The sequence below is a fragment of the Lagenorhynchus albirostris genome, chromosome 20 (assembly GCF_949774975.1).
Source record: "Lagenorhynchus albirostris chromosome 20, mLagAlb1.1, whole genome shotgun sequence".
NCBI lineage: Eukaryota > Metazoa > Chordata > Mammalia > Artiodactyla > Delphinidae > Lagenorhynchus > Lagenorhynchus albirostris.
In genome coordinates, this window is record NC_083114.1 from 32,772,677 (window position 1) to 32,785,488 (window position 12,812).

The 12,812-nt window shown below is 42.7% G+C and overlaps 1 protein-coding gene across 2 annotated transcripts in view; it reads right to left on the bottom strand.

The window, feature by feature from the left end:
- PPM1D (protein phosphatase, Mg2+/Mn2+ dependent 1D) overlaps positions 1–11,667 on the bottom strand; it is a 52,923-nt gene extending 41,256 nt beyond the window's left edge. For both annotated transcript variants that reach the window (XM_060133271.1, XM_060133270.1), the window contains exon 1: positions 11,027–11,667. In XM_060133271.1, the coding sequence (XP_059989254.1) occupies positions 11,027–11,498 (472 nt within the window). In that variant the 5' untranslated portion in view covers positions 11,499–11,667. The remainder of the gene's footprint in view (positions 1–11,026) is intronic.
- Between the last annotated feature and the right edge of the window lie 1,145 nt (positions 11,668–12,812).

Sequence of the window (12,812 nt, forward strand, 5' to 3'; positions counted from 1 at the left end):
GCGAGGGCTTCTCATTGCGAGGGCTTCTCTTGTTGCAGAGCACAGCTCCAGGCGCCCAGGCTTCAGTAGTTATGGCATGTGGGCTTCAGTAGTTGTGGCTCGCGGGCTCTAGAGCGCAGGCTTAGTAGTTGTGACGCACTGGCTTAGTTGCTCCGCGGCATGTGGGATCTCCCCAGACCAGGTCTCAAACCCGTGTCCCCTGCGTTGGCAGGTGGATTCTTAACCACTGCGCCACCAAGGAAGCCTGGAAGCGCGGAGCCTTAACCACTGGACCACCAGGGAAGTCCCTGTATGTTCTTTTTTTTTATTATTCTTTTCCATTATAGGTTATTACAAGATATTGAATATATTCCCTGTGCTATACAGTAAATCCTTATTGTTTGTCTATTTTATATATGGTACACTAAAATCTTTTAAACACATTTTACTGACTCTTCTCTCTAGGCAAGAAATACTAAGGGAAGAGGCTGCAATGAAAATGGGCTCCCTGATCTCTGTGGATAGGAGAACCTGAGGTGACAGAGATCAGATAGGAACAGTTAATTACCCAAAGAAAATCTGGTACAGTTACCTCACTGACAACAGGGCAGAAGAAAAATTGGATCTGCAGAATGGTCTTTCACAGAAAACAAAACAAAAAACAAAAAGAAAATCTTACACGTTTAAAGAATTGTTAACCTTCTTCAAAGTGATATGTGGCCGTTTTCACATGTAGCTATACACCAAGGAAAAAGAAATACCCACAACATTGAGTAACTACTGAACGATGGCTCTAAGATAATAATTCTGGGGCTACAAAACACAGCCACAGTCCACTGATAAGACATAAGGCTCATGGAGGTCAGGTACTAAATAGGACTTTCAATCCAGTCCACCTCAGAACCAATGGAATCCCAAACCTATGCCACAGCTAGTTTGGTCCCCAAATAACCTCAGCAACTAATAGCTTCCCAATATAGCTCTTCATTGATTGGTCGAAAGCCTATTAGGGTAGAAAAGGCCAAGTGCAAGACCACCAATGATACTCTCTCCCAAAACAGAAAATTAAAAGCGTTATCACACCTCTCAAAGCATAACAAAGATTGGTGTCACCATTAAAACATAAGCTGAGGTGGTGATCCGATATATTCCAGTCTATAATTTGACCACTGCAAAAGTCTGATAGCTCTTGGAAAATGACAGGGAATTATAATCAAATGGTGATTCCAAATGCTGCTGCCAAGTTTCTGATTTAGTCTCTGTACTGAAACAAATAAATATAGCCTGGTATGCATCCAGCAGCAGGGCTCTGGTGAAACTGCTACCTAGATTCCTGGAGGTATCCAAGGTTTCTGATCTGAGACCTGCTTCTTCAGGTTTACTTTTTTTTTTTTTCCCTAGGAATAATCCAAAGAATTTTTTTCTTGAACCAACAGAAAGCAAACTAAATAAGCAACAAAATATACCGTCACTCCCAAATATTATTATAGTATCTAATTCCTACAATACACCATGAAAATCAGGAAATTAACATTAATACCATACAACCATCTAATCCATATATCTCATGCAAATTACATCAACTATCCTAACAATATTTTTTATAGTAAAAGAATAAAATTCAGGATCCCTTGTTATATTTACTTATCATGTATCTTTATTTATCTTTATTCTCTTCCAATCTGGAACAATTCCTCAGTGTTTCCTTGATGCTTTTTAGTACTTGGCCAGTCATTTCAAGAATGTCTCACAGTTTGGGTTTGTTTCATATTTCCTCCTGTTTGTAATCAGATTACACATTTTTGGCAGGAATATCACAGAAGTATTAAATATGATCTTCTCCCTGCAGGCAGTATACAATTTCAATTTGTCCCGTTAAAAGTGATGATACTCTTGATCACTCGATTAAGGTGCTGTCTACCAGGTTTCCCCCTATAATCCTTTTCCTTTTGTAATGAATAAGTATGCATGAGGAGATTATCTGAGACGACATAAATATCCTTGGAGTGGGTTGAGTGGTGCCCCCCCAACTTCAATAAAAGATATGCTCACCCACAACCTCTGAATGTGACCTTATTTGGGAAAAGGATCTTTGCAGATGTAATTAGGTTAAAGATCTTAAGAAGAGATCACCCTGGATTAGAGTGGGCCCTAAGTCCAAAGACAAGTGTCCTTAAAAGAGAAGAGCAAGGGGGCTTCCCTGGTGGCGCAGTAGTTGGGAGTCCGCCTGCCGATGCGGGGGATGCGGGTTCGTGCCCCGGTCCGGGAGGATCCCACGTGCCACGGAGCGGCTGGGCCCGTGGGCCGTGGCCGCTGGGCCTGTGCGTCCGGAGCCTGTGCTCCGCGGCGGGAGAGGCCGCAGCAGTGAGAGGCCCACGTACCAAAAAAAAAAAAGAGAGAGAAGAGCAGGGGAGAAGACACAGAGGAGGCAATATAAAGACAGTGGAGACTGGGTGATGCATCTACAAGCCAAGAAATGACAAGGATTGCTGCCAGCCACCAGAAGCTAGGGGAGAGCATGGAACAGATTCTCCCTCAGAACCTCCAAAAAGGAATCAACCCTGCTGACACCTGGATTTCAGACTTCTGGCCTCCAGAACCATGAGAGAATAAATTCCTGTGGTTTTAAGCCACCCAATTTGTGCTAATTTGTTACAGCACCTCTAGGAAAGTAATATAGCTGTTCCTCAAAGTTTTACCTACTAGTTGTAACATTTATTGATGTTTCTTGGCTGAATCAACTATTATGATGGTTACCAAATGAGATTTTCAAGTTCTATCATTCCTTCTACATTTAAAAAAATATATGTATTTGTTTATTTGGCTGCACTGGGTCTTAGTTGTGGCATGCAGGATCTTTTAGTTGCAGCATGCATGTGGGATCTAGTTCCCTGACCAGGGATCAAACCCAGGCCCCCATGCATTGGGAGCGTGGAGTCTCAACCACTGTACCACCAGGGAAGTCCCCATTCCTTCTACATTTATTAGTGGACTTCTGTAAAGAAAAGCTTTACATCACAGCTTTATTTGTAATAGCCAAAAGCTGTAGACAATCCAAATGCCCATCAATAGGTGAATGGAGGGCTTCCCTGGTGGTGCAGTGGTTAAGAATCCGCCTGTCAATGCAGGGGACACGGGTTCGAGCCCTGGTCCAGGAAGATCCCACATGCCGTGGAGCAGCTAAGCCCGTGCACCACAGCTACTAAGCCTGTGCTCTAGAGCCCGCAAGCCACAAATACTGAGCCCGTGTGCCACAACTACTGAAGCTCGTGCACCTAGAGCCTGTGCTCCACAAGAGAAGCCACCACAGTGAGAAGCCCGCACACAGCAACGAAGAGTAGGCCCCGCTCACTGCAACTAGAGAAAGCCCGTGTGGAGCAACGAAGACCCAACGCAGCCTATATATATATATATATATATATATATATATATATATATGTGTGTGTGTGTGTGTGTGTGTGTGTACATATATATATATATATATATATATAAAATAGGTGAATGGATAAACAAATTGTGGTACATCTAGACAACCGCATACTACTCAGTAATAAAAAAAGGAATGAACTATCGATATATGCAACAACATGTAGCACAGATTATCTAATACTGATTGAAAGTAATGACTGATTAACAAAAATGGAAAAAACTGGTACTTGATAAATATGGCAAACTCATTCGGAACATGTGATGTGTGAGAGGGTGAAGGTCCTTGACGGTAAAAACTGAGAAATATCAAACTATAATAAAGATACAGGTTTAAAATTCTATGATTTAATAAAGGTTTTCTTACAGTTTAGTTCTATCTGGCTTTCCCTGTCTTTCCCTTTACCCCTTCCACCCCTCTTCTGCATTTGTCTGTCTCCGTCTCTGTCTTTAAACTTAAGAGAATGAAAACTATGTGCCAAAACCAGAACCAACAATTTAGGTTAGGACCAGCTTCTTCATAATTCATTCATTTGGCCATATTCTTTTAAGTAGATGCTCTGATTTTCATTTGAACAAATTAAAAAAACAAAACGTCCCATATTTCATCATCCTTTACAAATACTGTGGCAAATTTCCTGTAATCACATCAGAGATCACACTACATTTATTTCAAGAGTATGTCGTTATCTTTCTAATGGCTCTCTTGATAACATAAGTCAATGAACTTTGGTTCAGTGGAATAAAAGCTGCATGTTGTTCACTATCTTCTCTGAACTATCAAAAGAAAAGGATAATAAGAACATTATTTCAAATGAATAAACCTAAAGAAGCACACACAAACTTTGAAACATTATTTCTTAGAAGGCAAGCATAACACAAGAACAGTAAATCCAGACATAAGAAAATACATAAATCACACACATACTGTAACTTAAGATCAAGAAGTAATAAAAATATGAAAAAAAATACTTTTAAAAAAGGATATTTGGGAATTCCCTGGCAGTCCAGTGGTTAGGACTCCCCACTTCCACTGCTAGGGGTCCAGGTTCTATCCCTGGTCAGGGAGCTAAGATCCCACAAGCCGCGTGGCACGGCCAAAAAAACCCCAAAAGGATATACTCACATACTCTCTCACTCCATGCTATATTTATCAAATCCCCTGGCCTCAAGACAAAAATAAGTCATATAAAAATTTTTGGATAAATTAAGTTTTCCTTTTTTATTTGGCAAGAGTACACAAGCACTAGAACAAAGCTAGAGAGGTCAAGCTCAATGTTAATTAACTAAATCAAGAAGGGCTTAGGGGACTTCCCTGGTGGTCCAGTGGTTAAGACTCTGCGCTCCCCATCTCAATACATAAGGCAAATACTAACAGCCATAAAAGGGGAAATTGATGGTAACACAATCATAGTAGGCGACTTTAACACCCCACTTTCACCAATAGACAGATCATCCCAAATGAAAATAAATAAGGAAACAAAAGCATTAAATGATACATTAAACAAGATGGACTTAATTGATATTTATAGGACATTCCATCCAAAAACAACAGAATATACATTTTTCTCTAGTGCTCATGGAACATTCTCCAGGAGAGATCATATCTTGGGTCACAAATCTAGCCTTGGTAAATTTAAGAAAATTGAAATCGTATCAAGGATCTTTTGCGACCACAACGCTATGAGACTAGATATCAATTACAGGAAAAGATCTGTAGAAAATACAAACACATGGAGGCTAAACAATACACTACTTAATAACGAAGTGATCACTGAGGAAATCAAAAAATACCTAGAAACAAATGACAATGGAGATATGATGACCCAAAACCTATAGGATGCAGCAAGAGCAGTTCTCACAGGGAAGTTTATAGCAATACAGTCCTACCTTAAAAAACAGGAAACAGCTCAAATAAAAAACCTAACCTTGCATCTAAAGCAATTAGAGAAAGAAGAACAAAAAAACCCCAAAGTTAACAGAAGGAAAGAAATCATAAAGATCAGATCAGAAATAAATGAAAAAGAAATGAAGGAAACGATAGCAAAGATCAATAAAACTAAAAGCTGGTTCTTTAAGAAGGTAAACAAAATTGATAAACCATTAGCCAGACTCATCAAGAAAAAAAGGGAGAACACTCAAATCAATAGAATTAGAAATGAAAAAGGAGAAGTAACAACTGACACTGCAGAAATACAAATGATCATGAGAGATTACTACAAGCAACTCTATGCCAATAAAATGGGCAACCTGGAAGAAATGGACAAATTCTTAGAAAAGCATAACCTGCCGAGACTGAACCAGGAAGAAATAGAAAATATGAACAGACCAATCACAAGCACTGAAATTGAAACTGTGATTAAAAATCTTCCAACAAACAAAAGCCCAGGACCAGATGGCTTCACAGGCAAATTCTATCAAACATTCAGAGAAGAGCTAACACCTATCCTTCTCAAACTCTTCCAAAATATAGCAGAGGGAGGAACCCTCCTAAACTCATTCTACAAGGCCACCATCACTCTGATACCAAAACCAGACAAAGATGTCACAAAGAAAGAAAACTACAGGCCAATATCACTGATGAACACAGATGCAAAAATCCTCAACAAAATACTAGCCAACAGAATCCAACCGCACATTAAAAGGATCATACACCATGATCAAGTGGGGTTTATCCCAGGAATGCAAGGATTCTTCAATATACACAAATCAATCAATGTGATACACCATATTAACAAATTGAAGGAGAAAAACCATATGAGCATCTCAATAGATGTAGAGAAGGCTTCCGACAAAATTCAACACCCATTTATGATAAAAACTCTGCAGAAAGTAGGCATAGAGGGAACTTTCCTCAACATAATAAAGGCCATATATGACAAACCCGCAGCCAACATCATCCTCAATGGTGAAAAACTGAAACCATTTCCACTAAGATCAGGAACAAGACAAGTTTGCCCACTCTCACCACTATTATTCAACATACTTTTGGACGTTCTAGCCACAGCAATCAGAGAAGAAAAAGAAATAAAAGGAATCCAATTCGGAAAAGAAGTAAAGCTGTCACTGTTTGCAGATGACATGATACTATACATACAGAATCCTAAAGATGCCACCAGAAAACTACTAGAGCTAATCAATGAATTTGGTAAAGTAGCAGGATAAAAAATTAATGCACAGAAATCTCTGGCATTTTTATACACTAATGATGAAAAATCTGAAAGTGAAATTAAGAAAACACTCCCATTTACTACTGCAACAAAAAGAATAAAATATCTAGGAATAAACCTACCTAAGGAGACAAAAGATCTGTATGCAGAAAATTATAAGACACTGATGAAATAAATTAAAGATGATACAAATAGATGGAGAGATATACCATGTTCTTGGATTGGAAGAATCAACATTGTGAAAATGACTCTACTACTCAAAGTAATCTACAGATTCAGTGCAATCCCTATCAAACTACCACTGGCATTTTTCACAGAACTAGAACAAAAAATTTCACAATTTGTATGGCAACACAAAAGACCCCGAATAGCCAAAGCAATCTTGAGAAAGAAAAACGGAGCTGGAGGAATCAGGCTCCCTGATTTCAGACTATACTACAAAGCTACAGTAATCAAGACAGTATGGTACTGGCACAGAAACAGAAATTTAGATCAATGGGACAGGATAGAAAGCCCAGAGATAAACCCACACACATATGGTCACCTTATCTTTGATAAAGGAGGCAAGAATATACAGTGGAGAAAAGACAGTCTCTTCAATAAGTGGTGCTGGGGTGGGGCTTCCCTGGTGGCACAGTGGTTGAGAATTTGCCTGCCAATGCAGGGAATACGGGTTCGAGCCCTGCTCTGGGAGGACCCCACATGCCGTGGAGCAACTGGGCCCATGAGCCACAACTACTGAGCCTGCGCCTCTGGAGCCTGTGCCCCACAACAAGAGAGGCCGCGATAGTGAAGGGCCCATGCACCGCGATAAAGAGTGGCCCCCGCTTGCCACAACTGGAGAAAGCCCTCGCACAGAAACGAAGACCCAACACAGCCAAAAATAAATAAATAAATAAATTTAAAAAATAATATCCTTGATGATGCAATAAAAATTAATTTTATTAAACTTCCACCCATGAATACGTGTCTTTTTAACATTCTGTAAGACAAGAAGAGAAGCATGAATAATAGACTTCTGTTACATACTAGGGCTGTATAGAGGAAAAGCACTTGTGATTGTGTGAGTTATGAAATGAAGTAGCCACAATTTTCACAGACCATCATTTTTACTTGAAAGACTGATAAAATGGGTTAATAAGACTTGGGCAGGGAGTTCCCTGATGGCCTAGTGGTTAGGATTCTGGCCTTTCACTGCCATGTCCCTTGGTCGGGAAACTGAGATCTTGCAAGCAACATGGCGTAGCCAAAAAAAAAAACAAGAAGAAGATGACTTGGCCATTTAGTGTACATTTTCTTCAAAATAAACAAAGTGAGTTTTTCATTTCAAGAGAAACAACTGACAGTATTTGTTGCCAGTGATAAATTTCTAACTGCTGCTTAAGACCTCTTATTTATTTATTTATTTATTTAGGCCGTAGTAACATGTGGCATATGGGATCTTAGTTCCCCCACCAGGGATCAAACTCACATGCCCTGCATTGGACTGCCAGTGAAATCCCAAAACCTTTTATTTTAGAATATGTGTGTCCACTACAATGAACTTGATAACTTCCCAACCTTAAGATTTTTCTGAAGAGATTAGTGATATTAACAAATGTGGATACTTTAATATTGTATAATGAAATGCATCAATACTTGGAAGAGCCGCGTAATTCAGTGAACCATTATTTTCCAAATGACTAATGCACCATGTCACAAAATCACACATAGGTAAACAATTGATTCAAAGTGCAAGAGAGACCAATGGCTCTTAATGTAAAAATAGAAAAGTTCCTTGATGAGGTTTCAGATTCTATTTTGATTACTCTTAAGAAACTATCACTTCGGTATAGAATATCCACAACTATCTGAAAAGACAAACTATTCCTCCCTTTTCCTACTATATATGTGTGTGAGACTGCTTTTCCTTTACATACTTCACCAGAAAACATAGCATAACAGACTGAATGCAGAGGCAGAGATGAGAATATTTCTTATTTCAATATTTATTTGGGGGAAAAACTGATTTTTCACTTAAAAATGTCAACATACAATAAGTTTATTTTTAATAGATTAATAAATATTTTTTAAATTTCTCAGTTCTAACTTCTCAAACAGTAAATATGATAGATGTAGCCCACATAAACAAAAGCTGTTTAGGACCCTAAATCATTTTTGAGTACAAAGGGTTCTGAGAGCAAAAAGTTTGAGAACCACTACAATAACCAAATGAGAACTACAAAAGTGGAAACTTGACACAGGGAGTTTCCTGTGTCAAGACTTCCATATACTCAGCATACTCTTTTTTTTTTAATTCAAGTTTGGATGATGGAGTACGAGGTTAACTGTGCAACAAAGCAAACTTTAACATTTGGTGTATAAATCTTGGTTCAAAAAGTACATATATGTCAAAAAATATATACATTCACATTTAACAGCATGGTTTCTGCTTTATTAAAAATATGTTCAATGGGCTTCCCTGGTGGTGCAGTGGTTAAGAATCCGCCTGCCAACGCAGGAGACATGGGCTCGAGCCCTGGTCTGGGAGGATCCCACATGCCGCGGAGCAACTAAGCCCGTGAGCCACAACTACCAAGCCTGCGCTCTAGAGGCCGCGAGCCACAACTACAGAGCCCACGAGCCACAACTGCTGAGCCCACGTGCCACAACTACTGAAGCCCACGCGCCTAGAACCCGTGCTCAGCAACAAGAGACGCCACTGCTGTGAGAAGCCTGTGCACCACGACAAAGAGTAGCCCCCGCTCAGCGCAACTAGAGAAAGCCTGCGTGCAGCAACAAAGACCCAACGCAGCCAAAAATAAAAATAAATAAATTTACTTTAAAAAAATATATGTTCAAGTAACAGGGTTTATACTTTATCCTTTTAGTGAAAACATATGGCAAATTCACCTTGCCCCAAGTGTGCTGCAAAATAAACAGGACTCTAAATCGTTCTTTGTGTCTAATCTTCCTCTATCTTGTCTTGCTGTCCACTCCTACTTGCCCTGCAAGCAATGAAATGACAAATTTCTGGAATATACTGCTGGTGCTTTCAGCTGTGCTCTGCCTACACAAAAACAAAACAAATCCATAATAGGGACCTCTGGGATTGGATGGAAAACGCCTCCCACCGGTGGACTGGTTGTTCTATGAGTCAATCAAATAATTCCTGGCAGAAAGCCAGGCAAATAGAAAACAGACTTTGAAAGAAGCTACTCTACAACTCTATGACAATACCTTTTTAAAATGTTCTGTATTTGACCAACCTTTACACTCTTCTCTACGTCTCTGTCCCTCTGTTGAAAACAAAGCAACACTATTCTTCCATAAATCACAGGACTTTCAAAACGACAGAAGTAGTATTACCTTTTCTCTTAAAAAAAGATTCAGACCATTCATTCACAGCAATGGGTAAGCAATTATAACTCTGTATGATAACATATGTTGGGTACAGGAACATAGTCTGCTTTAGAGAACACTTAAATCTTAGATGAAACTACAACTACACCAAATTTTTAGAAATGAAGGTCTCTCCTTTCGGCACATCAGTAATTCCTTACCTCTTGCTACCTTGACGGGCAGCTACAATTTGCAAGTACTTTTAACTAGGAACTGTGGAGAACGACCTGACAGCAATTAGCTAAGGCAACTACCAAAGGGCGGGGGGGGGGGGCGGGGGCGGGGAAGCGCACTCTTAAAAAGCCCTAGCTGAATTTAACACATCGCCTTAACCCGGCCAGTTTAAGCGGTAGGAACGCATTCTGCGCTTTTGTTTTTCATAAGCCGTACAAGCATAAAGATCTTAGAAACATTTCATGACCACCACAGCGAATTCCTTCCAAGACTTTAAGTCGCTAGATGATAACTTTTTAGCCTTTCTGGATTATCCAACAGTTTACTCCAACTACCAGCCACCCAGGATCAATTCTGGAGGACTGACACCACCAGTAGGAGGCAACCGACAGGGACAAGTCCTTCAAGAGCAAAATTATGACAGATCGGAAGGAAACACTCTAATTTTTGCCGTCTTGTCTACAGCCATACCACCCTGAACGCACCCGATCTCGTCTAATTTTTGCCACCTCCCGCTTCCTTCGCCTGTCCCAGATAGCAACGTGTCTTCAGTGCATCTTTTGGCCAAAATCTGGCTCCAGGCTGCAAACACGTTTCCGCTGGCAGCCGCCAAAGTGAAGTCTCGAAGGGAGAGGACTGCTCCCCATTGATCCTTGGGGCGGGAGGGAAGTAAAGCGAGGAGCGTTTGAAGGGAGACAACAATCCTATCCTTCCCAAAGCCACTTTGTTTGCCCGCACCTCCACCGTGGAAAGAGCGCTGAGACCCAGAAAAGTCTTCCCTCCCATCGACTGACACTGAGAGCGCTCTCCGTGCTGGGGGACCACGGGACTGGCGCTATAAAAGGCCCCAAACTGCCTGAAAAAGAGGCAGGCGCCAAACAAGCCGAGGAACTTACCCAGTTTCTTCCACATGGCGAGATGACAAGCGAGGAAGCCTTTGCGGATGGCAGCGCACACCTTCGCCGGCTCGGAAGAGGTGAAGCCCTTCTGCTTCTTGATGAAACCCCACAAGTGCTCCCGGGCAAACTGTGCCGCCTCCCGCCCGCCGTGCCCGTCGCACACGGCGAAAAAGGCCACCGAGGAACGGCGGCGGCAGCAGCAGCCGGGAGCCGGCGAGGCCCCGGCGTCCGGCGGCGCGTCGCGAGCCTCTCGGGCTGCCACCGCCGGGCCTTTCCCGGAGATTTCGCCGCCAGGAAGAGCCAGCGGTGACCGCTGCGGAGGCAACGGCTGAGAGAGAGATTGCCGCGGCGAGGGCTCTTCTTCAGCCGTGGGCTCGGGCTCCACCACGATCTGAGTAACGTCCTCCATGTACTTCCTCCCGCCCTGGTCTGAGAAGACGCTCACTCCCAGAGAGTACAGCCCCGCCATGGCAGGCTGGCCGAGATCCCGCCGGTCCCACGCAGCCCGCCGAATGCGGCGGCGGGATACACACTCCGCGCTCGCCGGCTAACTATTGTTTATCTTCGACTACGCAGAGAAGGGGGAGGGAGCGGTCCCGGAGGTGGGGGGGACGCACGATGTCGAGACTTGTCCGCCAGAGCTGGGCAGAAGCGCCAGGGGGAAAGGAGCAGACCAGCTGCGTCTGCGCAATGCGCCTCCGCCGGCTGCCCGCGCCCACCACACAAATCAGACGTTCTTCCCGGCTTACGTCACTCGGCTCTCTGGGCCCGACCAATCCGGAGTCGAGTTGGAGCGAACCCGCCCTCCGCCCTCAACCCTCGCTCCTCCCCGCAACGGCCGCCCTCAACCCTCGCTCCTCCCCACAACGGCCGCCCTCCCTCCTCCCGCCGTGGGCGCAGGGCCCGCGCGCGACCTGGCTGGCTTTCGCTTTGCAGTGGGTGTTTTCGCCCTCCCACTTTTCGGCGGGTGCTAAACGCTTATCTACCAATTTGATGTCACCTTTTTGCTCAATCCCGGGGATCATGATGCAGTCTGCTGCCCTGGGCGTTCCGCTGCTCGCCTCGTGTGGGCTTGGGCCTCCCACGAGTGTAGAGAATCTGGGAGGAAAGACCTTCATTTCTTGAAGTTAAATGGCGGGAAACCTCACTTCGGAAGGTGGTTTGCGAACAGGCTGGAAAAAGCATGCCACAGCTGAACTGGATTTCGGTGGGATGGATCCGACCGGGAGTTGAGAGAGCAAATCCAGTTTGTGTTAAGAAAACTTGGGAAATTTCCACTATCGGCTGCACAGTCTCGTTTCATATACCTGGGTATGTCGGAGACTTAAAAGGCTTAACTGTTTTTTTAAACATCTTTTCAGCTTTTGTTAAAAGTAGTACTTTTTCCGACGAGCCCTGGGTGCAGCATTTTCCTCCTTAGGCGGGATCAGAAAATAGCTTACAAAAACTACCCAGCGCTCCAGTGCTCCAACAGTTCGGTTATCTTCTGTCTTCCTCCAGTAGGTTACAGTCTAAACCTTTGCACGGCCTTCAACGGCATTAAAATAAGCCTCAGAGTGGGCAGATTGGTATGTTCTCAACAGCACACGTTCTTGTCGTGAATCAAAAGTTCACTCTTCCAGTTTTGGGCCACATCACCATCAGCTCTCCTGGGTGCCCTTTCCTCTACAGCCTTGGAGTTATTTTCAAAAGGAATGATACTAGTTCTGAACTGGGAATGGGGAAAATGTTCATTTTTTCACATGTGACAAGAAATACAAATAGAAAAAAATCCTTATGCCAA